General features: G+C 43.2%; 1 protein-coding gene across 1 annotated transcript in view; it reads left to right on the forward strand.

The window, feature by feature from the left end:
- Hydin (HYDIN axonemal central pair apparatus protein) overlaps window positions 1-27,230 on the forward strand; it is a 347,979-nt gene that overhangs the window by 264,275 nt on the left and 56,474 nt on the right. The window contains 10 exon segments of the mRNA XM_021220225.1: window positions 943-1,111; window positions 2,757-3,374; window positions 5,285-5,506; window positions 10,476-10,684; window positions 10,888-11,070; window positions 12,427-12,546; window positions 14,166-14,325; window positions 14,420-14,592; window positions 22,735-22,933; window positions 24,547-24,646. Of these exon segments, the coding sequence (XP_021075884.1) occupies window positions 943-1,111; window positions 2,757-3,374; window positions 5,285-5,506; window positions 10,476-10,684; window positions 10,888-11,070; window positions 12,427-12,546; window positions 14,166-14,325; window positions 14,420-14,592; window positions 22,735-22,933; window positions 24,547-24,646 (2,153 nt within the window).

The following is a 27,230-nucleotide window of genomic DNA, read 5'->3' on the forward strand; positions in this document are numbered from 1 at the left end:
CACACCATACAGCAGTGTCCAGCAGCTCACACCATCCAGTCCGGCCCAGGGCGTGTCAGGCAGTGTTGATTGGTTTTGCATGCATGGTGTGATAGCATGCACACAGCACGTGGGTGTGTTGCATGTTTAGAACCAAAGCTATGTTAGGCATGATGGCGTCCATCCGGGCATCCTGGAGACTGAGGCAGACAGATCTCTGTGAACTCCAAGCCAGCCTATATGCTACACGGTATTTGATATTTAATTAATTTTTAACTATTGTGCATCCAGAAACCTTGGGTTGTTGCCAATTTTTTCACAGCCCGCGCATTTCTGTTATGTAACCCCACCTTATATATATATATGTGGTTGATAGCTTAGAACAAAGGGCAAGAAAAATGGGAGAGGAGTGGCTTTCCAGAGCCTCCATAACGGCTCTGAGCCAGCTGTGGTAGGGACCAACATTCAAAGCATAGCATTCCTTCCTGTCTGAACATCGGGCATGAGCACGTAGGAGAGCGTGCCTGCCCTGACACCATAGCAAGAGCAGCCTTGGGACATCCTTGCTCACTGATGAAACTTATTTTCAGCCTTTGTCTTTCTCTCCCATGAAGAGAGTCTGGACTAGAAATACAGATAAGTTTTTTTTTTTTTTAAATCTAATTGTGTTTAATTCATCAGAGATTTGCTGAGTGGCCTTTCAAAGTTAGCTTTGGCCCCTTTGTTCATTCATTCATTTTTTAATTCATCCCCCCCTTTCTCCTTCCCTCTCTCCTTCTCCTTCTTCCTTCACTCCTTCCTTCCATCAAATCTCTGTCCAGGGTCCCACCTCCTGGCAGTCCCAGCTGGGGGGGGGGGGGGAGGGGGGGGACCCCCGGGGGGGGGGGGGGGGGGTGAAGGGGTGGAACCCACGGGGGGGGGAGGGGTGCTGATCTCAGTCTTTCCTGCTCTGGCTTGTTTCAGGGAGCTGGAAAGACTCGCCAAGGAGATGCAGGAGAAGAAGCTGCAGCAGGAGCTGGAGAGGCAGAAGGAAGAGGATGAGCTGAAACGGAAGATCAAAAGGCCCAAAGCAGGCCCTGCGGCAAAGGAGGAGCCACCCCTAAAGAAGGCACAAGGCACCACAAACAAGCAGGTAACAGCCCTTACTTGCTCCTTACGGAGAAGCTGACTATCCTGCTATGCCTGGTTATTGTCCTGGGGCAGAAGGCGGACAAGACAAGCCCAGGGTTAGACGTGGCTCCACAGCCTGACACATCCTCTCACAGGAGCCCCAGTCGGATGCTGGGATCCTTACTTTTAAGGCAGCTCTGACAAGTGTGTTCACATGGCCATCTCGCTGGGCCACGTGTTCGAGATGAAGTAGAATAAGAGGCTGGGTGATATGAGAGAGGAAGCCAGCTCTCGGTCACTCAAGACTCCACACCAGAAGCAGGCCTCCATTTAGTTGGGAAGAAGGACACCGGGCTATGTCCTGCAGGGGTGTTATCATGAGATTGGACTGAACTGACTGCCCCTAGCAACACCCCACAAAGTGATGGAATGAGCTAAGGATTTCACCCAAGCCAAAAAGACAATCAAAAAAAAAAAAAAAACAAAACAAAAAACAACAAAAAAAAAGCCCACAAAATACATGTTAAAGCAGAGTAAGAAAAGGAGGTGAGAGTTGGTTGCTCTGTATCAAATTCATTGCATAAATAATTTTTTTTTTTTAAGATTTTTTTATTTATTATATGTAAGTACACTGTAGTTGTCTCCAGACACTCCAGAAGAGGGCATCAGATCTTGTTACGGATGGTTATGAGCCACCATATGGTTTCTGGGATATGAACTCCGGACCTTCGGAAGAGCAGTCAGGTGCTCTTAGCCACTGAGCCATCTCACCAGCCCATAAATAAGTATTTTTAAAGGTTTCTTTTATTTAATCACATAATTTTTATCTTTATTTACTATAATAAGGTCAATATATATTTTTTTCTAGCCAGTAAAGTTTTTAACCTATTTTTGTATCTTTTTAAAGTTTTATTAGATATTTTATTTATTTACATTTCAAATGTTATCCCCTTTTCCGGTTTCTTTTAAAGGCAAAGTCTGAGCAGATTCTAAACTCCCCATTTGTCCCTAGAGATACAATACAAAGCTGTGTAGTTCTAATAGCTTCTTGCTGAAAGACCCCTTGCTCCAGGAGAGGCGCTGTTGCAAATGCCTTGTATCAGGGCGCATACTTAGTCATTAACAATCCTTGGACGCACCTACCAACTCTCCCCTCTGCGAGCCACCACAGGAGTTGCTAGGAAATGACCTCTGGAAGAACAGTCAGTGCCCTTAACCTTTGAGCCAGCTCTCCAGCTCTACTATCCCCACTATACAGAGAAAGGACTAAGTTGTCAGCAGGGTCCCAAAGCTACAACACTGCTGGGCTTGAGCCCCTCTCTCTGCCCTCTCCCAGGACATTTGAAAACAGGCGCAAAGACTGCAGTTGCTGGCCTTTCCATATTGGTCCTTGAGACCAGCAGCCCTGGCGCAGGAGCATGTGTTAAAGTGACTGAGCATCTATCTCAAAACTCACAAGGCTACAATCTACAATATAAAACCATAAGGCAGACATTTCGCTGAAGCTCCCCACATTACATACAAAGTGATTCCACAAACTGACTGCACCGAAGGAGGCTCCTGAATCCTAGGCCTCCTGGTGAAACAAGATGTTTCCCGTCCTGCATATGGTTTTGCTTGTCTTCAATAAGCGATTTGACGTGTGATTTATACATTTTGCTTTCTAGCTTGCCGCGGTTGCCAAGATGGAAATAAAGATGGAATCGATAGAAAGGAAAGTTTCTGTCAGAGAGCATGCAACACTTGAAGAAACCACCAGGAAGAAGAAAGCCATGACCGATTACCCGTTTGGGATTCCCATTTCCCAGGAACAAGAGGACAGTGAAGGGGACTTCCTGAAGGATTCTGACAAGAACCTGGCACAAAAGTTTAAAGTCTACGACACGTGTCTGAAGGACGTTCAAAACATCCTCATGTATTGGGACCGCAAGCAAGGGATGATGGTGCCTCACACAGGCACGGACGAGATGTCACACGAGGCTGATGACCAGCGCCAGGCGCCTTCAGGGGGTGGGGGTCGCAAGGGCCGCAAGGACCGGGAGAGGGAGCGCTTGGAGAAAGAAAGGGCTGAGAAGGAGCGGCTGGAAAGGGAGAAGGCTGAGAGGGAGCGGCTGGAGAAGCTGAAGGCCCTAGAGGAGCGGAGCGACGCGGAAGGGGAAGGGGAAGAGGAACATGAGGGAAAGAAGGATCTCGGGGTGCCCTTTATCAACATCCAGACTCCGGACTTCGAAGGCGTAAGCTGGAAGCAAGCTCTGGAGAGTGACAAGCTTCCAAAGGGAGATCAGGTACAAAGGTTTCTGTGGGGTAAAGCAACAAGTGAGACCTAGGGATCGCGCTACCATAAATACATCTCTTCTCTTCATATTGAAGAATCCACAAACCCTGTGACCCATCTGATACCTCCTTGGGTATAGAGCAACAATAGCTAAAAGGAGCTTTTTCAATCCATAGACAGTTCCACCAGTCTATTTCATCTATCTGGCCTCATTAAAAGCCATCTTTACATCTAATCTTGAATATTGACAACACTAGTTCCCCGGGGAAATGAGAGACATGCTTTAGAGTCAATCAAAAGACTTCTCTATTTCAAGATTTCTTCCTTTGAAAGCTTTCCAGTGGGATGGGAATTAATCTAGGATGGGAATTAATCTATTAGGTAGGCGGCCTTTTATTGCCACCAACAAAAGCTGTATGCCTTATAAAGCAACCTCAACTGGTGGTTTAGGGGAAGGAAGTTTTTTATGATAGATAGATAGATAGATAGATAGATAGATAGATAGATAGATAGATAGATAGATAGATAGATATGTACGTACATACATACATATGTATATATGTGTTTTATACATAGTGCATATTTTTTATATATACTTTTTCTGTAAAGCTTTAGAAAGTACAATTCTAATCTAAAAGTCACACAGTTTTTCAACAACCACTAACAAGATACAACGGCCTTGGCCATGTTCCAATAACTTTTATTCACAAAAGCAAACAGCGGGCCAAAGAGCAGGGAGGGCCACAGTCTGCTGACCTCTGGCTCAATCAGAAATTAGACAGACCAGTTAGAACAGACGAGAGCCCTAGAGGGAGGTGTGGCAGGAGGAGTCGGAGGAGGGTGAGAGCGGTCCTGGTGAGTGTCCTCACACCCTCACCCACAGTAGGTCCCACCCTCCCTCTACACAGCTCTCAAGCTTTGTTTCAGACCAGGCTTAGGTAAAGAACTGGGGTGGGGGGAACTCAAGAAATCCTTTCCTCCTTAACCAGAACAATCTATTGTACAGCTTTGTGCCCTCCACCTTCCGACTCTCTCGATTAGACTATTAGTTTAATAACTGGTAGTAGTGAAAAAATTAGTTGTTAATTTAATAATTACAGCTTTTTCCGTGGACATTGTAAATCCTGGGAAGCAACTCCAGTTCCATGTCAGGATGCTCGGTGGTCCACGGGATGGGATACATAGATTAACATGGAGGTCTTGACCTGGTAGGCCTACCAGGCCACTGAGGCCACTGTACAGGCTATGGGCATCTCTGGTGTGGGTGACAGTTTAGACACTGAACTCCTGCATGCTGAGAAGGAACCTGCTGCCCAATCTCCAGGCCCTTGCTTTGAAGATGACTCGTGTATTTATAGTCATGAGTCTATACCAGAGTACCAGAGTACAGGGAGAGAAAGCCCCAGAACCTGGCCTTTGTTTCCTAGGTTTTTCTCTTTGCTGTATATAACCTGCCCCAATCCCAGCATTTGCTTGTCTTTGGATAGAAAGAACATTTAAAGAAAAAAAATAAATGCGAACTATGAGGATGGATGAAGCAGATCTATGCTACAGACATCTGAAACTTAGGAGCTGGTATTTAAATTACAGTCTTGTATCAACCTGGTTCCCATCTGAATGGAGTTTATAGCCCTATTTGCAAAGGCAGACAAATGGTCACAATAAAGGGTGACACTGGCTATGAGAAATATGGAGCATACACATGCCACAGCAAAGAGCCTCCAGGACCCTGTGACAGGTCTGGCAGAGCCAAGTCAGAGGAGACCCACCCTTCCCTTAGGGTCTCCGGATAGCACTGAGGGCAGGGAAGATTGCATGGGCACCTTCCCCGCACCCCACCCCCGGGGTTCATTGTGACAGGGGTGTAGAGTCGGCGCACAATCTGCACGGGAAATTAATGCAAAGCTTTCTTCCATTTAGATCCTGAACATCCTAGGCCTGGGGTCCTCAGGACCGCCCATCCCTCCTCCCGTCTTGTTCTCCATCGTCTCTTACCCAGCAAAGCGGCAGTCTTTGGTTGCCACTGAGATCCTAAAGCACTTTGTGTTTGTGATTCCACCGAACGATGACCTCCCCCTGATGGACGAGAAAAAAGACCCGGAAGGAGACTCAGACATCTTCCTCAACACCATCATAACCAAGGTAGAGGATCCGCAGCTGGTCTTGAAGTTGGCAGGGTTCATAGGACAGGGAAGCAAAGCCACCCCACAGGGACACGAGCTGAGTCAGGCATGAGGCTCATTGTTCCTCCGGTCCTCCTGCTCAAGGAGCCTTCACGAACCTCTCAGTGAGTCTCCCCTGGGAGAGGACTGAAAATGACTGCTACTCCTCATGTCCCTTCCCAAATCCCTAGGGGACAGTTTAGAAAATATATCACATGGTTCTGAAGCTCATATGCAAAACAATAGGCAAAACTGTTGTTTTTTTTTTAATTATTAGTGTGCATTTGTTGTGCCAAGTGATGGGGTTCATCGTGAGCATCTGTCCAGTTGCATTGTGTGCTCTGACCACGGTCCCCATGGTCCCTCCTGCCCTCTCCCACTAATCCCCCTCCTCTCCCAAATAGTTCCCTTTCCATGTCCATACCGTATATGTGGATATGTGTGTGTGTTGATAATGCATACATACAGCATAGTTTCTATACAGGAGAGAAAGGGTGAGATATTTGTTTTTCTGGTTCTAGTTTTTTCCACATAATGGTTTCCAATCAATTCCATTCATTTTCCTGAAAATGACACAATTTCACTCATTTTATAGCTGAATAAAACTGTGTGTGTGTGTGTGTGTGTGTGTGTGTGCGCGCATGTGTGATTTTCTTTTCCCGTTCATCTGTTGCTGAATACCTAGGCTGACTACACAGTTTGCCTGTTATGAATAGAGCCACAATAAACATACATGAGCAAGTACCTCTGTGGTGTGTTGACATAAGGTTCCTTTGAGTACATTCCCAGGAGTGGTAGAGTGGGGTCATAGGATAGTGGATTTTTATGTTGTTTGTGTGTTTTTGTTTGTTTGTGTTTAGGAACATCCATGCTGATTTCCATGATGACTGCAATAGTTTGGATTCTGACAGCTGTGTAGTTTTAATGAATCTCCCTGATAAGAGGTTTTGCTTTGTTTTGTTTTTTTAACACATCTATTGATCATTTGTACTTGGTCTTTTGAGAAGTTACTTCCATTTCATTTGCCTGTTTATTGGTTAGAGTTTGGTGGGAGGTGTTTAATTTCTGGGTTTTTCATCTACTATGATAATGGATATTAATCCGCTGTCAGGTACATAGCTGGCAAAAAAAAAAAAAAAAAAAAAAAGTCCCCTCTTGTCCCATGAGCTGTCTTCCCTCTGCTCGTGGCTTCCTGTGCTGACCAAGTGCTGCTGGGTCTCAGGCAGTCCCACTGTTAGTTCTTGAGATGATTTCCTGAGCTGTTAGAGTCTCTTTCTGCCCCTGCCTGTGTCGGTATCTTAAAGTGTTCCATCTGTCCTTCCCTCTCTCTCTTTCAGAGTTTCAATTCTTGCATTGAGGTTCTTAATTCATTTTGAATTGCTTTGATGAAAAAGATGGATGCAGTCTCATCCCTTTACACGTGGACACCCAGGGTTCTTAGCACTGTCTGGTAAAGACACTGTCTCTCCTCAATAGATGGTCTTTTTTTTTTTTTTTTAAAGATTTATTTATTTCATTTATATGAGTACATTGTCACTGTCTTTAGACACACCAGAAGAGGGCATCGGATCCCATTAAAGATGGCTGTGAGCCACCATGTGGTTGCTGGGAATTGAACTCAGGAGCTCAGGAAGAGCATTCCACGCTCTCAACCACTGAGCCATCTCTCCAGCCCTCAATAGATGTTTTAACTTACATTATGTATTTAACAAAGTTAGGTGACTGGAGTCGCATGGGTTGCTCTTTTTCCTCGTGAATGCTTCGGCAATCCAGGATCTTTGTGCTTCCATATAAACTTAGGATTGTCCTTCTATCACGTGACTATTGTCCTCAGAGTTTTGAGAGGGGTTGCATTAAATCCAAAGATAGCTCTTGGTAGTGTGGTCCTATTGTCACAATATTAATTCTGACAGCCTACGAGCATGAGAAGTCTTCCTAGTGTCTTCTTAACTTCTTTCTTCAACCCAAACTAGCTTATAACCATGTGAGGTGTGTGTGTGTGTGTGTGTGTGTGTGTGTGAGAGAGAGAGAGAGAGAGAGAGAGAGAGAGAGAGAGAGGAAAGAGAGAGAGCCTGCATATGATGTGTATACATCAGTAAGTGAGAATGACCACATAGACTAGGAAACCAGAGACAGGTCCACTAGAGGGAGAACAGTGTTGAGGGAGGAGGAAGGGACTCAGGACAGATGAAGGAGGGAAAGGGGTTCTAAGGGAGGGGCTCAAAGTGTACCAGGGTTGTTAGGCTGGGAGTGGGGGGGGAGAGAAAATGCCCTCTGCCCAAAGGGAAATCAACAAAAGCAAATTGAAAACACCCTAATGAAGCACTATACTGTGATATGCTAATTTTGAAAAACTCTCCCTTTTCAAAAGGTACAGAGATGTGTTTAGGGTAATCTAAAACAGTATAAGAATACACAGCTTATGGGTCAAGGGAACACACACTACCGGGGGGAAATTAGATTATTTTTAAAACTTGCCATGGAAAGATTGATATTTTACATGAAGTCACTTTTAAATCTCCTTGCCTAACAATATGTAAAAATAAATTTCAGTTGAGCTAATATTTTTTAATTAACAAAGCAAAATCATGTCTATGTAGAAGAAATATTATATACAATCCATAGACAAAAATCACAAAAAGAAATTGATCAGAGCAAATATATATATAGATTATATGCATATTAAAATTATAACCATGGCCTTTACCCCAAGGGAAAATGGTGACCCAACATTCTCATCCCTTTGCATACCCTTCCCAGGAGGAAATGAAACGGGCTATAGGCCCTGACTACCTCACAGTGAGGCTCTATCCCATGTCCAATAGACAGGTACCTAAAACATTGGCATCTGCTGTGAGCAGCACTGGTGTGGCTCACCAGGGCAGAGCACCCAGTGGTGACTCTGCAAAGAAAAGATGGGGAAAGTTAGCGCCATTGCCACAAGTGGCTACTGTACACCAACCAACCCCTTCTTCTGAAAACTGGCCCTGTCCAAAAAAAACACTTAGCAACACAAACTTAGCAAAACAGAGACACATAAGCAACCTTTTAACTTGTCACAGAGAAGGAACTCTTGACGCTTTTGCAACCGAGAAGGAAAACTTATTTCTTATGTCAGAAGAATAATAGCCGAAAGTATTAAAACTATGATAGACATAAATTATCATGATTGGACACACATGGGAGAAACTTGATTCAAAGATACCATAGACATGTAGTAACAGGTGTAATATGCTAATCTATAATATATAGCCACTTGGGAACTGTCTTAATTACTTTCTATTCCTATGAAGAGAAACCTTAACCAAGGCAACTTATAAAGGAAACATTTTCTTGTGGGGCTGGCTTACAGTTTCAGAGGGTTAGTCCGTGACCATCATGGCCGGGTGCATGGCAGCAGGCAGGTAGTCATGGCGCTGGAGCAGGAGCTGAGAGCTTACATCTTATCTGCAATTTGGAGACAGGGAGAGAAGACTGACCTGGCATGGGTTTTTGAACCTCAAACCCCACCCCCAGTGACACACTTTCTCCAGCAAGGCTGCACTACCTAATTTTTTTCCCAAAGCAGTTCCACCAACTGGAGACTAGGCACTGAGATCTCTGAGGCTGTAGGGGCCATTGTCACTCAGACCACCACAGGAACATGTAACTATTAGACGGCATGCCCACGACACCTAGGTTAACCTGGATCACGTGACATTCCAGAAGCATTGCTCTCATTCGTGACTGTGACTGACTCCACTGTCAGTCAGTGCAGGAGAAAGTCCGTGCTCTGAGGAGACATGCCCCGAAGTAGTGAGCAGAGTGTTCTCAGACTGACAGGATCTAGAAGCACTGGCAAGACAAGCATCTTGTCATGTCTGTGAGGAATTTTCTAGATTAGGGTTCATTGAGATGGACAGGCCGACCCCAAATGTGGACAGCACCATTCTATTGCCTTGTAAGCCCCGGGCTCAAGAAAAAAGAGAGAGCCAACTGGACATGACCATTCATCTCTCTCTGATTCCTGAGGATGAACCCAGCATGGCCAGCTACCCAGCACTCCTGTCTCTGTGACTCCCCCACCTCAGGAGATTCGAAAGTGGGAGCCAAAATAAAAGCCGACCTTCAGTTGCATTTGTCAGGCATCTTAGTCACGGCAACACACGAAGGAATGCAGTCGCCATCTGGAACTTGACTAAGGGTTACCAAAAGCTAGGATTCCAATACGCCTTCAGTCTGTAAAGTTTCCTAATATTAAAAGGTTAAAACGGGGGTCTCTGTGAGTCCGAGGCCAACCCTATCTACGGAGTTAAGTTCCAGGTCAGCCAGGGCTACACACAGAGAAACCATGTCAGGAAAAAGGGAGGGAGGGTGTGTGTGTGTGTGTGTGTGTGTGTGTGTGTGTGTGTGTGTGTGTGTAAATGATCAATACATTTAAAATAAGAGAAAATAGATCAAGAAGCATGAAAAAATGCACTCTAAGAAGCAGGAACTACTTACTAAATATGGCCAATCAGATTCAAATGCTTGTTTGTGCTCCTTCCCCAAATAGTAAGAGATTCTTTTGAGTCCCTTTTGAGTCCTTAGAACAAAGAGAAGGTGAAAGGAGATGATGGGGAATGGACTATGCCAGTAAAATGTTAGCCATCATGTGGCAGGTGGCCGGAGAACTGGCCCAGGCAATGCCAAGGAAGTTGAATGCCCAGCTGTCTATGATGGGACCCTGCCAGAAGCTGAAACTTTATCCCATATGCTCTCTCTCCGAGATTGCTGTAGGGTTTCTGCTTCCTCCTTGGGGGAACAGAGTGCCCAGAGAATCACTGATCTTGTCACTAACTCAGGAAACTGCTGGCCCTACCCTTTCCTATGACCACTGCTCACCAACCATACTGCATATGCTATCAGCACCTCTGGCTTTACTGTGTGCCAGAAGTATTTAAGCCTTTGTGCCCTGTTTTGAATTAAAGGCTCAAGAGGAACAACCCTCTCCACCTAAGGGAAGCAAACAGAAATTGAAAGAAAAGACAGAACAAGTGCGGGAAATGCAGAAGGAAAAACGTCGCACTTACTCCAGCAGGAAAGGCCTCCCTGGGGGACCATCAGGGAGCATTGCCCCCATATCTGACATAGACCAGAACAGCTTTGATGGAGAACACTCCCAGGAGAAGTTCATCAGGTAGGCCCTGCAGGAACAAGGGAGAGGGAGGATGAAGCCCCAAGTTGGGAGCACAGCTGTCAAGTACACCAGAGACGTGCAGTGCTATAGTGAGCGGGGCCTTATAGCCTACCATACCTAACTCCAGCTGCGCAGTGCCTGTCCCAAGCAGCTCCCCTGTCCTCTTCACAGGGTTACTTTAAAAGTCTGTATGGTCCTTTCAGGCTGAATCACTTCCGGTGGATTGTACCTCCAAATGGAGAGGTAAGCGTGAGAGTGCACTTCTCCTCTCTAGATGTTGGCAACTATGACCAGACGTTTAATTTCGAGCTCCTTGGGACCCGCCGCCAATACCAGCTCTACTGCCGCGGAGTCTGCACCTACCCATACATCTGCAGAGACCCCAAGTAAGTGTATTTTATTTTTAAAAGAAAAGATTGGAAAGAGTGTTTTTGAGTCATCCCCCCACACACACACCCCCAAAGCACTTTGAACAAGTTGGGGGCCAAAGAGAATGCTCAGCGGATAAAGGTGATTCCTCCAAGTGTGCGTGCGCGTGCTTAAAATAAGAGCAACATATTTGGCATGTCACCACCGGGTATTCCCAGACTAAAACAGAATAAACATGACATTCAAAGAGAGGGAGAAAAGGTGCTCTGCTGGCAAGTGAGTCTGCATAGTTAACGATTAAACAGATTGAAAGCGCTTCTTTTTTTTTGGAAATATTTTTTTTTATTATTATTTTCTTTATTTACATTTCAAATGCTATCCCGAAAGTTCCCTATACCCCCCCGCCCCTGCTCCCCTACCCACCCACTCCCACTACTTGGCCCTGACCTTCCCCTGTGCTGAGTCATATAAAGTTTACAAGACCAAGGGGCCTCTCTTCCCAATGATGGCCGATTAAGCCATCTTCTGCTACATATGCAGCTAGAGACACAAGCTCAGGGGGTACTGGTTAGTTCATATTGTTGTTCCACCTACAGGGTTGCAGCCCCCTACAGCTCCTTGGGTATTTTCTCTAGCTCCTCCATTGGGGGTCCTGTGTTCCATCCAATAGCTGACTGTGAGCATCCACTTCTGTATTTGCCAGGCACTGGCATAGCCTCACAAGAGGCCGCTATATCAGGGTCCCTACAGCAGAATCTTGCTGGCATGTGCATTAGTATCTGGGTTCGGTGGCTGATGATGGGATGGATTCCCGGATGGGGTAGTCTCTGGATAGTCCATCCTTTCATCTTAGCTCTGATTAAAAGCACTTCTACTCTAGGATGTGTCTTCCTGTGACACGAACCTCCTTGATTTTTCTCTTAGCCACTGAACTTCCCTGTGCAGTTTAGGTCTCACATAAACACACCTCAGGGGAGCAAGCTAGCAAGGTGACTCTCTGCTGGAGGGAGGGGCTTTCTGTAGCTTGTCCATTGTGTAATTCTTGCCAAGGAGCCCTATTTTACTGAGGAACCGAGAAGCTGACTATTATCCACTGAAACTATTTGATAGATTTTTCTAGAGATTCTTCTGGATTTTTTCTATCAGTGTGTTCTGGGGCAGACTATCCAGCTCAGCACTGGAAGCCTTTTTCTCAAGTTCAAGGCATTCCCTCTTCTCTTAGAAAGCGGGAGATAAAGCTTCCATGGAGACCTTCACATTAGCTGTCTTCAGACATGGGGGCCTTCACGGAGCAGGGAAGTGCTGGGTTTGTAGTAGGACGCTGAACCTCCACGTGTGTATCATTATTTTTACCTCTTTCTCCCCCATTTCAGAGTTGTGTTTTCTCAGAGGAAGAAAGACATGAAGTTAAAAGAAGTTGTTGTTAAGAAGTATGTAGTGAGCATGGAGAAGTTTTACTTTGGGCCACTGCTTTGTGGAAAGTCAAGAGACAAGTAAGTATTTCATGATTTCAAGGTCAATTGCAGACTTTGGGGTTGAACTCGCGAATGCTGCATGTAGAGTTTTTATATAATCATGGCTTTTATTGACACTGCGCCAAACTCCGAACCAGGAGCATTTGATTCCTGTATGCCAAGTCTCTGCTCTGACACACAGACAACTTGGGTTCCACTTTCCCTAGTGGGAAAGCCTAGAAGAAGACAAGGCTTTGGAAAGGTGGGACCAAGACTTCACTTTGGGATGTAGCAAGTCCAAGTTGTTTAGAAGCTATCTCTAGGAACCAACCACATAAATCAGAGACCAGAATATATGGTTTGGGTTCTCACAGGAGGGCTCTGTCAAGATGCTAAGACCCTCCAATATAGACAGTGTGACACAAGGAGAAAGGGTGAGACAAGGGACTGTTCTACCAAGAGTTTCTCCTTACCCAAGAGGAGTCCACAGTAGACGCAAGAAAGAGGGCCATAGAATCCCATGAGAAGAATGGATGATCAACTCTGTTAAATGCTACAGGAAGATGGAAGTGCAAACATCTACTAGATTCGACAACGTGGAGTTCATGGGGGAAATGGGGACAGGAGTCCTTCTTTCTGGGAGAGCTCTGGAAATTCTGCTCAAATTAGCACTGGGATTAACAACAGTGATTACCATGGTCCAAAGACCCAATGCAAACGAACTCACTCACTCTAAATCTTAAGCCTTGTCCACAAAAATAATGAGAAGACAACAGTGTCTGTCTCACAGGTTTGGGAGGACTAACTGGGTAACAAACAAGAACTCTTTAGCATCATGCCAAATTGCAGCGGTGATGGGTAAGATGCTGGGGTCACCTCCCCTTTCCCAGTTACTCACAGGATTGCCTGACTCTGATACTCTGAATTGAATCTGTCTTTCTCTCTCCTTCATCCTCCATCACAGACTACTCAAAGCTCTTCTCAGACTGTCTCAGCTTTCCTGGCCTGGGCTGTGATCTCTGACCATGTACATCTCTTAATTTCTTCAGCCTTCTTCAGTGGTTCCTTTTCTATTCATTGCCTTTAACAGAATGTCCCCCAATAGCCCTGAGGCCTACCTCAACAGATCCATCCCAAGGACATTAGGGAGCAGAAGCAACCTTGTCATATGAACAAGGCCAGATAAATCCATGTCAGAACAGCAACCATCTATGAAGGTGGAAGTGGATGAGATCTAAGACAGATGTCAAGTATCACGTGACCCAAATGATAATCTCTCAAGGATAGGTGATCACTTTTCCTGGAGTTCTTTCTAAGAACTAAAAATAACTACCATTCGTTGAATATCTGGTATTTCCACTTGTTCTACAAGCTTTGAGTGCACAATATCACTTAATACCAATCAATCCTAAGGGATACTGTCGCCCCATCTTACAGCTAGGAAGACCAAGGTCTGTGGAGTCACATCACAGTACAGTAGTTTCAGAGGCAAGTGAGCAACCACAGATGTCATGGTCTCAGTCAACATGCCACCGCCTTAGCACAGACACGTTGCCCTTTCAGATTACACTGTGCCTCAAAGGATGCCATTACCCCTGAACTCTCTCTCTCTCTCTCTCAATCCTCATAATCACATGCTCATTCCCGTTCATCTCCAGGTATAAGTCCTCCTTGTTCCCTGGCAACATGGAGACACTGACGATCCTGAACGATTCTCCAATGGTGGTAGAGGCATACTTCTGTTTCCAGCATGACATAAAAGCAAGCACCTACTTTCTAGAGCCAGTCAACATGATTCTGAAACCCAGTGAAAAGCAGGTACAATCAAGGGGGGAAACTCTGTCAGGGTGAGGATGGTCAAGCCCTGACATCCCCATTGTAAACGGACCTTCCTTTATAACACTCTCACCAGACACTAAACGTATGGGCCTACCCTACTGCAGTCGGTATCTTTGAAGACAGCATTGTTTGCTGCATCAAGGAAAACCCGGAGCCAACCATCTTTAAGTTAAGCTGCCAAGGAATTCGCCCAGAAATTGAGGTGGAACCCAGACAGTTACATTTTGACCGGCTCTTGCTTCATAGGTAAGAGTTCCAGATAACTCAGGGACAGGAGGGGAGGTTCGAGAACATTTAGGTCTGAGGTCATCAACTGGTCTTGAGTTACTTTAGATTTTTCTGGGCTTGCTGTTGTCTGTCTGTCTGTCTGTGTGTACATCACTGGAAACAGAACTCAACTCAGAACCTTGTGCATGCTAGGCAAGTAACTCTGTCACTGAGCTGCCATGCCTCCCCCAGCCCATAGTTTGTCTTTTAATTAAATCAAGAAAAGAAAAATCAAAGACTATCTATCAATATATTTGAATTTTTCTTTTTTTTTTGTAGAACATGATTTTAACATTTTCAACTTAATATTCAACAGACAGAATAATTATTTTAAGATATATTTCATTGTTATGTCTCCCTTTTCATTTCTGATTTTTTTAAATTTGGATACTGTCTCTGTGTCCTCTGGTTAGTCTGGCCAAGGGTTTATCTATCTTGCTGATTTTCTCAAAGAACCACCTCCTGGTCAGGCATGGTGGCGCCGCCTTTAATCCCAGCACTCGGGAGGCAGAGGCAGGTGGACTTCTGAGTTCGAGGCCAGCCTGGTCTACAAAGTGAGTTCTAGGACAGCCAGGGCTATACAGAGAAACCCTGTCTGGAAAAAAAAAAAAAAAGAAAAAAAAACAGCTCCTGGTTTTGTTGATTCTTTGTATAGTTCTTTTTGTTTCTATTTGGTTGATTTCAGCCCTGAGTTTGATTATTTCCTGCCATCTACTCCTCTTGGGTCTATTTGCTTCTTTTTGTTCTAGAACTTTCAGGTGTGCTATTGAGCTGCTAGTGGAAGCTCTCTTCAGTTTCATTTTGGAGGCACTTAGAGCTATGAGTTTCCCTCTTACCACTGCTTTCATTGTGTCCCATAAGTTTTGGTATGATGTGTCTTCATTCTCATTAAATTTTAAAAAGCCTTTAATTTCTTTATTTCTTCCTTAACCAAGTTATCACTGGTTAGAGAGTTGTTCAGCTCCCATTGTTTTTGTTGGTATTTAAGACCAGCCTTAGTCTGTGATGATCTGATAGGGTGCATGGGATTATTTCAATCTTTTTGTATCTGTTGAGGCCTGTTTTGTGACCAGTTATATGGCCAATTTTGGAGAAGGTACCATGAGGTGCTGAGAAGAATATATATTCCTTTGCTTTAGGATGGAGTGTTCTATAAATATCTGTTAGATCCATTTGGTTGAATTTTTCATATTCTTCCTTTCTGTGGCTCTAAATTTTTATCTGATGTCATTTTCCTTCATAATTCCTTTTTTACTTGTGATTCAGGGATGGTAGCAGCCACCAAATAATAAGAATGCTCAAGGCTGGATCACCAAATCAGACTGCTCACAGTCGGTAGCATCGGGCCTTACTCCCCTTCTGGTTAGCCTTTTGTCATTTTGATGCAAGCTAGGTCATTTGGGAGGACATCTCAGCTGAGAAAATGCATATATCTCACCGATGTATAGACAAGTCTGCAGGACATTTACTTGATTGATGGTTGATGTGGGAGGATACAACTCACTGTGGGCAGGTGATCCTGGGCTCTGTAAGAACAAAAGCCCGAGCAAGCCCACGAGGATCAAATGAGTATGCAGCATCCCTCCATAGTCTCTGCTGCTTCCTTCCCGGTGCCCACCTTGACTTCCTGCCCCGACTTCTCTCAGTAGAGAGCTGTTCCGTTTCCATGAGTGTGTAGGCTTTCTGTTGTTTCTGTTGTTGCTGAAATCCAGCTCTCATCCATAGTGGTCTGATAGGATGCAGGGTTTTTTTTTAATTTTCTTGTATCTGTTGAGACTTGCTTTATGGCAAAATATGTGGTCAATTTTGGAGAAAGTTGTATGAGGTGCTAAGAAGAAGGCATATATTCTCTTTTGTGTTTGGATGAAATGTTGTATAGATATCTGTTGGGTCCATTTGAGTCATAATGTCTGTTAGCTCTGTTATTTACCTGTTTAGCTTTTGTCTGGATGACCTGTTCATTACTGAGAGTAGGGTACTGAAGTCTCCCACTATTAATGTGTAGGGTTTGATGTGTGATTTAAGCTTTAGTAATGTTTTTTACAAATGTGAATGCCCTTGTATTTGGGGCATAGATTTTCATCATTGAGACGTAGTCCTGGTGACTTTTTCCTTTGCTGAGTATAAAACATCCTTCCTCACCTCTTTTGATGAACTTTGTTCTATTTTTTCTAGATATTAGAATGAATATACTAACTTGCTTCTTGGGTCCATTTGCTTGAAAAAAAATTTTTTTTTCCTAACCCTTTTCTCTGAGGTAATGTCCGTGTTTGTTGTTGAGGTGTGTTTCTTGTGTGCAGCAGAATGATGGATCCTGTTTTTGCATCCACTCTCTTAGCCTGTGTCTTTTCATTGGGTAACTCAGGCCACTGAGACAAGAGATATTAATGACCAGTGATTGTTAATTCCTGTTATTTTGATGATGGTGTGTGTTCAAGCTTCACTTGTTTTATTTTTGTTGGTATGAAATAATTATTTTCCTGTATTTTTATGGGTACAGTTAGCCTCCCTAGGGTGGGGTTTTCCTTCTAGTACCGTCCTGTAGGGCTGTATTTGTGGATAGATGCTGTTTGAACTTGACTTTGTCGTGGAATATCTTGTTTTCTCCATCTATGGTGATTGAACGTTTTGCTGGGTATAGCAGTATGGGCTGGCATCTGTGGTCTCTTAAAGTCTGTAGCACATCTGTCCAGGATCTTCTGGTTTTTAGAGTCTCCATTGAGAAGTCAGATGTCATTCTAGTAGTCTGCCTTTATACGTTACTTGTCTCCTTTTTTCCTTGCAGCTTTTAATATGCTTTCTTTGTTCTGTATGTTTAATGTCCTTATGTTTAGGCTGGAGGACTTCCTTTTCTGGTCTGATATTTTTGGTGTTCCCTAAGCTTCTCGTACCTTTATAGGCATGTTCTGCTTAAGGTTAGGAAAATTTTCTTCTACGATCTTGTTAAATATTTTCTGGGTCTTTGATCTAGGGATTCTTCTTCTGTTCCTATTATTCTTATATTTGGTCTTTTCGTAGTGTTCCAGGTTTCCTGGATGTTTTGTATCAGGAATTTTTTAGATGTAACATTTGTAACTGATGCACTAATTTTTTTCTATATCTTCAATGCCTGAGATTCTCTCTCCTGTCTCTGTATTCTGTTGGTGATGCTTGTGTCTATAGTTCCTGTTCACTTACCTAGGTTTTCCATCTCAAGAAGTCCCTCAATTTGTATTTTTCTTTTTGCTTGTATTTCCATTTTCAGATCTTGAACAGTTTTATTCATTTCCTTCACTGGTGTGTTTGTTTTTTCTTGACTCTCCTGGCTTACTTTAAGGGATTAATTTGTTTCTTCCCATTGTTTATATATTCTTGGATTTCTTTAAGGGATTTAATCATTTCCTCTTTAAGGGTCTTTATCATCTTCATAAAATTGGCTTTAAGGTCATTTCCTTACGCTTTATCTATGTTGAAACATCCAGGGCTTGCTGTAATAGGATAGCTGGGCTATGGTGGTATTACATGGATTATGTTCTTACACTGGCCTTTAACACTGGTTACACTGGAGGACTTCCTTTTCTGGTCTGATATTTTTGGTGTTCCATAAGCTTCTTGTACCTTTATAGGCATGTCCTGCTTAAGGTTAGGAAATTTTTCTTCTATGATCTTGTTAAATAGTTTCTGGGTCTTTGATCTAGGGATTCTAGGAAGTAACCCAGTGTATCTGGGTTTGGGGTCATTACGGATTTAAGTGCCAATTTCTGAGTTTGTCTTTGTTGTGTGGATGGGTTTTTTCCCCCTTGGTTCCCATTTCCTCTCTGGTCTTCCAACCAGAGTAGCCTTGTGGTTCTAGTGACCAATGAGTTCTCAGGTTTATTAGGGTATCTCTGCAAGGGTTTTGGTGGCCTGCATGACCTCTGGGGCTTTGGGTGCCAGTGTTGCCTCTGAGACTCTGGGGTTCTAGGAGCTGGCATGGTCTCTGGGGTTCTGGGTACCAGTATATCCTTCAGTAGAGCAGTGGTGCTTCTGCTGGAGTTGTGGGCCAGGGTATGGAGCCAAGGGGAGGTGGTGCTTTTGGGGAAATTGAACAGGCTCTAAGGAGTATTGGTGGGCTGTGGGCAAGGTCTCACCTCAGGTTCCAGTGTGGGCTTCCGCTGGAGTTGTAGACTAGGACATGGAGGGGGACCGCTGGGGGATGGGCAGGCTCTAAGAACATTGGTGGGCTGTGGGCAGGATCCCACCTGGGGTTCTAGGTACAGTGTGGTTCCTAGCAAAGCAGTAGGCCTCCACGGGAGTTGTGGGCCAGGATATGGAAATGAGAGAAGAGCCTGTTTCTGATTTTATCGTCTCTTCCCAGCTATTGTTTTGGTTGTTGTTCACTATTAACTTAAGACTTCTTGACATTTTAGGTAGACACTTAGCGCTATAAACTTTTCTCTTGAGACCACCTTCATTGATACGGTTTTGGTTTCAGTCCATTCCAGGAAATAATAATTTTCTTGTTGATTTCTTTCTTGACCCAGTTGTCATTCGGTGGTGTGTGGTTTAGTTTCCAGGGGTTTGTGTACTTTCTGTATTTTCCATGGCTTCATTTCATCATGCCCAGTTATGATGCAGAGTGTTACTTCAGCTTTCCTTTGTTCGTTGAGACTCGCTTTACATCCTAATATGTAGTCAGTTTTGGAGGCAGCTCCATAGGCTCCTGAGGAGATGTGTAACTTTGAGAGATTTGGTGGACAGTTTGTTCTGTAGATGCCCATCAGGTCCTTTTGATTTATGATGTCATTTAGCCCTGATGTTTCTGTTATTTTTGGTTCGGACGACCTATCAGTGAAAGTGGGTATTGAAGTCACCCATAGTCACCATGTTAGAGTTAATCCGTATTTTTATTTTTATTTTTTAATTCATACAAAATATTTTGATCATATTCTTTTCCCTCCTCCAACTCCTCTCAGACCATCCCCACCTCTCTACCCACCCACGTTCATCCTCTCTGTTTCTTTCTCCCTCTGCCTTTCTTAAAAAAAAAAAAAAAACTGTAAAGAAAAGAAAATAAAAATTGAAACAAAGAATAAGAAAATCAGTAAGACAAAAAAGATAACAAGACAAACACAGGGAGTCTTTTTATGTTGCTCAAGTAATATGTAACTTTAAATCTTTTGTGAAGTTCGGTATGCTTGTCTTTGATGGATATTACATTCAGAATTATCATACCCTCTTGGTAGATTTTACCTTTAATGAGTATGAAGTTATCTTCCTTTTCTTTGATTTGGAGTCTGTTTTGTCAGATATTAGAATATCTCTGCCTGCATGTTTCTGTTTCATTTTCTTGAAATACCTTTTTCTAGTCTTTAATTCTCAGGTGCTGTCTCTCTTTCATTATAAGGTGTGTTTCTTGGGAACAACAAAGAGATGGATACTGTTTTCTAATCTAATCTGCTAGTCTGTGTCTCTTTATTGGGAAATTGAACCACTAATATTAAGAGTTATTGTTGAACTATATGTATTCATTCTTGGATTTTTTTTTTTTAACTTTGTTGTTTCCTCAAGATTGCTTTTGATTGGCAGGTCTGGCATTGTCCATTTACTCCATGTGATGTCTTAAGTGTGTTTATCCTTCTCTTCAAATTAATTCTTCCTTCCCATATCCTCTTTAGATTTGTTTGGGTGCCTATCAACTATAAAATGCAGATTTATTTCAAGCACACATAAAAACATGCAGCGCTAAGTCATAAAACAAGGCTCATTAAATTTCAACCCAAATGACATTGTCTAGAGTATATTTTCTAACCGTGGCGTAATTAAATTGCAGACAGATTTCTCATTGTTGGAGAAAAAGAGATTTACACTTCATCCGGTGGGCCTGCAAGATGGCTTAACACATGAAGGTACTTATCACCAAATCTAACAATCTGAGTTTGAACCCACGGCCCCACGTGGTAGAAAGAGAGAACAGACTCTCACAAGTTGTCCTATGACCACCACAAGTGTGCTATTGCATAGAATCACCTACACACACACACACACACACACACACACACACACACACACACACCTTTTTAAGTGTATATCTTGTTATTAAATTGGAGTTAGGGAATTAGCGGTATCAGTATAAACTCCTGGGTTTTAGTATACAGATAAGCATAGAAATTTGTGCATGTTTCCTAGCTCTGCCATCATCTAGGTGGGCTTGAAAACAGTGGTACACCAGGAGCAATGAGAACTCCATCCCAGATCCTGGCATTTAAACATCATTTCCCAATAAATGACAAGGATCCTTGATGAAATGATTTGTCTGGGCCTGAAGCAGGTAGAGGAAGAACACTCCAGACGAGCTGGAATTTTGTTGTTGTTGTTGTTGTTGTTGTACCATAAAGAACTTAAAGAACTATGTGCACATAAAAGGACATAGGATCCAATTCATAAGACCCAACCTCCCACCAGCTAAATCTGAGACAGTTTGAAAGTCAAAATAAAATAATGCAAATAATTATAATGTAATGATCTATAACAGTGGTTCTCAACTTTCCTGATGCTGCAGCTCTTTCATATAATTCCTCATGTGGTGGTGACAACAACCATAAAACTATTTTCATCACTACTTCATAGCTGTAATTGTGCTACTGTTATGCATCATAACATAAATATCTGTGCTTCCCAATAGCTCTTAGGTGACCCATGTGAAAGGGTCATTCTACCCCAAGAGGGGTCATGTTTTCCAGGCTGAGAACCACTGATGTATTTAATGAGAAACGTAACTCCACTGGCATAAGTATATGAATAAACACATGAAAGAAGGAAATTCTGTTTTGATAACAGAATACCAACTAAGCAAGGGAAGATTGATGGTGCTAGGAATTGATTGGTGGATGCTAAAGCCAATGTCTGACTGTTTGGTTAAGAACAGGGCATTGGTCCAGGGGTGGTGATACAGCCTATAGTCCTTGTAGTCCTGGTAACTGACAGGTAGAGACAGAAGGATCGGGAGTCCAAGGTCATCCCCAGCTAAATAGTGAATTTGAGAAGAATCTGGGAAAATATAAGGCCCTATATCGATAAAATAAAATAAACAGGATGTATACTCAAAGCATCTTCCTGGAAAGTACTAACTAAAAAGGAAAAAAAGCACATATGTGATGGAGAGACCAGGTGAGCCTCACCTTAACTAAGGCATCAAACGTAGCAGCACCAAAACCAGAACACATAGCACTGAAGGGACCTCCTGACCCAACACAGTGAAAAGGACACAGCTTGCAACTCATTTCCCTCCAAAATAGTTAAGCATGAAAAAGCATCAGACCTTACAAATTAAGAAAGAGCCAACAGATTAACTGGCTCTTCAAAACATCGAAGCCAAGAAACCTAAAGAAGAGTAGAAGACTTTTCCCAAAGAGGCATGACAATTACATGCAATGCATGGCTGTGGGTTGATTCCTTGACCTGGAAAAAAAATAGAGAGGTCAGGTAGCAACAGAACAGAGGCAGAGGTTGAACATGGACTGCAGACCAAATAGTAGTCTTTATGACAATGAAAACCCCAGTGTAGTGGGTGTTCTCATTCTTAGAACGCGTGTACCAAGTGATTTAAATATTAAGCAGTGGGCAACGATCTGCAGTTTCATTTTGAATGGCTCTGGAAAATGATGAGGAAGAGAGATTATATGGCTACAAGGAAGGCAAAGTCAAGTGGATAAAGAAGGTTCTTACAACTCTTCTCTAAGTTGTAGATGGTATTAATTTGAGGTCATTTGACATAGCTTGTTCATGGGGGGAAAAAAATTAAAATCATGGAAATCTGCCCATCCCTCACAAGCTTACAGCTTAAATAAGACAAGGCATGGAGAGGTAAGGAATGTTTTTACACGACTACCCTCAAAAGAGAAGCTGTGGGGCCAAGACTGATGGTGTGCACCCTGCAGAGTCAGAGGCAGAGGCAGGCCAGCCTGATCTGTATAGCAAGTCACAGGCTACCTGAGGGACAGTCTCAAAAACAAACAAAAAAAAGAAAAAAAGAAAACACCTAAAATAAAAGTTATTGACTCGTCTCCCTATTATATAATTTTAGTGGGGAAAAAAAAAAACAGAGAAACTGATGTTTGAAAAATTCTTTGAGCCTGATCAAATTTCTTTTGCTCTCTGCAGAAAAGAAACCAAGATAGTAATTCTCCGCAATGTCACACCTCTTCCTGTGGCCTGGCGGATCTCCAGCCTTGAACACCTAGGGGAGGACTTCACTGTGTCCATGGTGCAGGGCACCATGCTACCCAAGGGAGAGTTTGGACTGCAAGTGCACTTCCAGCCCTCCAAACCTGTCAACATCAAGAAGGCCATTCGGATTGAGGTGAGATATACCATCCCTGGGGACTTGATTATCAAATATGCATGCACGACACACACACACACACACACACACACAAGCGGGGAGGGGAGAGGGAAGGTATTAAACCCTCATCTGATCTGTTTCCTATCTCCAGCCCATGATATCTTACTCTGACAAAGCACAAGCTCCATAAGAGCAGTGTAACTCTAAGCTGATCTCTTACGAAGTCACTAACCACTCAGCATCTTCCTGAGAGCCCCACCCCTTTCTCCTCATCGTTCCGTTTGCAAACTTTGGTTCGGGAACTCTGTCAAGCAGGATCTCTCCTGACCCAGTCACCATCTGTACTAGTTTCTTAGGCCACTATGACAAAATCACCTCAGACTGGGTGACTCAAAACAACAGACCTTTCCTCTCTCATAATTCTGAAGACTAGAAAGCCAAAATTGAGATAACAGGACCACACTCCCTCTGAAGGCCCCAGGAAAGAATCTTTCCTTGTCGCTTCTAGTTTCTGGGGCCTACGAGTGTATGCCTTGGCTCGTGCCTTCATCCCTCCAACCTTTGTCTTCATCCTCTTAAGGCTTTTCTCTGTCTTCTCCTATACTATTTCAGAGGGACACAGGAAGTCCTCTATACTCATGAGTTCTCCACTCACAGATCCAACTATATTGGCAAATGCCTGTTGAAAACAGAGATAGAAATTCTGAATTAATACTTGATTTGGGGGCTAAAGAGATAGATACTTGGTGGTTAGGAACACTTGCCGCTCTTACAGCCGGACAGAGTTTAGTCCATAGCACCAATGTTGGGTGGCTCATAATAGCCTGTAACTCCAGCTCCAAGGACGCAGCACCCTCTTGTGGCCTCTGTGAACATCTGCACTCATATGCACATACCCACCAGCATACACTTTTTTTTAAAATCTTAAGTTTAGTGACAGTTATGAATTTCCCCTGGCACCCCAAAGCACATGGAATGCAAACAGGTGACTTTGTTTTTCAACTGAAGTCTTCAACAAGATGACAGAGGTCTCCACCTAGATGCCAGAGTGTTGGATTGCCTATGAAGCTCTTGTCATGACTAATGGACCCTTTAATCAGCTCCTGGTTTGTGTCCAAGGTCAACAGCCAACTAGATAGAATTAGACTGGTCTGCCAGCTGGCCCCAGCTCAGTGACTGCTTGGGGCAGTGAGGAAGGATCTCCAGCAACAATAGCAGTAGGCTCAGAAAACTACTAGAGACCAGGCCAGAAGTTCATAATGATTACACATCTAAAAGACTGTGAATTTCCAAAATAGAGACCAGGCCAGAAGTTCATAATGATTACACATCTAAAAGACTGTGAATTTCCAAAATAGAAACACCAAGCATGTATTTTACTTAAACACACACACACACACACACACACAGCCCCTTTTCTTCAGCTTGAGTCACACAGACTAGAGTAGCTCCAATTTATAAAACGAGTAGAGCAAGATGACTTAAAATGTAAGACTAGAAAAATGTGACAGAAAAGTTCTCAGAAACATTTCCCTATCATTTCTGCTGCCCAGTCCTCACTGCATGTTACACGTTTCAGACTCCAGACACTTTGTGGGTCTGAGCTCTCACTGAAGAACTTTCTCCGGCAGGTTTTAGATGCAGAAAATCTTGTTGGTGTTGTTCAGATCGAAAACGTCTTGATCTTTGCAGAATCGTATGATATCGCTTTGGACATCACCTTCCCTAAAGGTGAGCTGAACCCTGGGAAGTGGGTGTTTATATATTGTTTCTGTTTGTATACTAGAGTTTTGGGTGGAGGGATTCTAGTGTGCCGTACATATGACGGTGGGGTTGGTGGGGGAGGGAACAATCTCAGTAATAGGAATGTAAGTCTAGAGTGATGTTGATAACATCAACACAAAGTAGTCTCCTCAGTGGAGGATAACAAGTGTTGGGGTCCAGCCTCGACACAGGATCGGAGTTCTCAACTGGAAGTGGGTATATCTGGAAGGCGCATAATAAATATATACAGACTACTTTTGGGGTACAAGGTGACAGGTAATTTTTCAAGGCTTAAAGTTTCTCTCCTCATTCTCTGCTCTCTTTCTCTCTTGCTCATTCGCTCGCAGCTTGAGGCTACACACACACTCTGCATTCTCTTGTGTTCTCTGCTTTTCTATTTGCTTTTCTTGAACTCTCACCCTCACACACACCTCTATGTATTCCCCTTTCACTCTCACACACATACTTTACACACATCTCTCACACACATCACATGCATTCTCCTTTCACTCACACACACACTCTCCATACACGCCTCACATTCCCTCCTCACTCACTCCTCACATGCTCTTCTCATGCTCGCTCACCCTTTTCTTGCTCCAGTCTTTTATTGATACTCCAAAGCAGGTTTTAAAAAAAAAAGACATTGTATAATCATTGCCAAATCAAATTCAAAGGATAACCATGTCTCACCAAAAAAAAAAAAAAAATCAAGAATTACAATTGTTCACCAAGCCGGGCAGTGGTGGTGCACGCCTTTAATCCCAGCACTTGGGAGGCAGATTCAGGCGGATTTCTGAGTTTGAGGCCAGCCTGATCTACAGAGTGAGTTCCAGGACAGCCAAGGCTACACAGAGAAACCCTGTCTCAAAAACAAAAACAAAAACAAAAAACAATTGTTCACCAAAGTTTCAAGCTTCCCTATTCCCAGGCCTATAGCCAAAATAATAATTGCAAACTTATCATTTAAACTTTAACTTATTATACTTCAGAGTACAGAGCTCTGAGGTCAGCCAGCTACTTGCATTTTCTTGTGAAGCTCTAATGATAAATGACATGGACAAAGCTGCCAGGCAGTGGCCAGAAAGAATCAAGTTAACCCTTAAGTCAATAGTTCTGCTAGCTTTCTGCTTCTGCACATTGCACACAATGACTCTCCTAAGAGTCTCAGTGTTTTGACTTATTTTTTACTAATATAAGATCTTACATATTCTATACTTGTTTATCCAGGGCCCACTCTCAAACGTTGTAACTTTTTATGAAACTTGTTTCATTTTTTAAAAAAAACTTTTAATAGTTTTTTTCCTTTCTTGAGGTCCCAATATTGGCTCTAATTCATTTTATAATAATTTCTTCAAACTTTCTTTGCAAGTCAAGCATTAATCTGGAACTACCATTGTACAGTTATTGCATTGTTTCTAGGATACACAGCATGCACCTGGGCCATTAGGACTGTGCTGTGCTGTGCTGCGCTGTGCTGTGCCCATGCCTCAGTTTTTTAATTGTTTAAGAATCATTACATCAAGGAACATCTAGTTTCTCAGAATTTGCCAGAGCAGAAGGAGAAAGAAATAAGAAAGTCAGATATAATAGAATAGTTAGGCACATCAAGGCCAACTGAAAAGCAGTCACGCACAAATGAAATCTATATAGCCATTGTCCAGGGCTAAGGTTAGGAGAAATGGGATCAACTGTTTTTTTTTACAAGGAGCTGCCACCAGCTTCTGAGATATTTCCATCCCGGCCTACTGCAGGCAGTCCCTGTCGTTGTATGCTGTCCCCAGCAAACAAGAGGTTGTCATCAGAATGAAACCTTCAGGGCTCCTCTTTGAGAAGCTGACAGTCAAGGCTTCTCTTCCTGCCTCCATTAGTTTTCTACCACTATTGTAACAGATTGCCACAAACCTGCTGACCTAATACAAACTGCACTTAAGGAGCTGAGGTCCTTGGTGAGTTCAAGGCCAGCCTGGGTTACCCTGTCTCAGAAGGAAAAGAAAGGAAAGAAAAGGAAATGAAAAAGGAAAGAAAAGGAAAGGAAAAAGGAAAGGAAAGGAAAGGAAAGGAAAGGAAAGGAAAGGAAAGGAAAGGAAAGGAAAGGAAAGGAAAGGAAAGGAAAAAAGGAAAAAAGGGAAAAAGGGAAAAAGGGAAAAAAAGGGGGAAAAGGGGGGAAAAAAGGGGAAAAAGGGAAAAAAGGGGAAAAAAGGGAAAAAAAGGGAAAAAGGGAAAAAGGGAAAAAGGGAAAAAGGGAAAGGGGGAAAGGGAAAGGGGGAAAGGGAAAGGGAAAAAGGGAAAGGGAAAAAGGGAAAGGGAAAAAGGAAAAGGAAAAGGAAAAGGAAAGGAAAGGAAAGGAAAGGAAAGGAAAGGAAAGGAAAGGAAAGGAAAGGAAAGGAAAGGAAAGGGAAAAAGGAAAGGAAAGGGAAAAAGGAAAGGAAAGGGAAAAAGGAAAGGAAAGGGAAAAAGGAAAGGAAAGGGAAAAAGGAAAGGAAAGGAAAGGAAAGGAAAGGAAAAGAAAGGAAAGGAAAGGAAAGGAAAAGGAAAGGAAAGGAAAGGA

The sequence above is a fragment of the Mus pahari genome, chromosome 20 (assembly GCF_900095145.1).
Source record: "Mus pahari chromosome 20, PAHARI_EIJ_v1.1, whole genome shotgun sequence".
In the NCBI taxonomy this organism is placed as follows: Eukaryota; Metazoa; Chordata; class Mammalia; order Rodentia; family Muridae; genus Mus; species Mus pahari.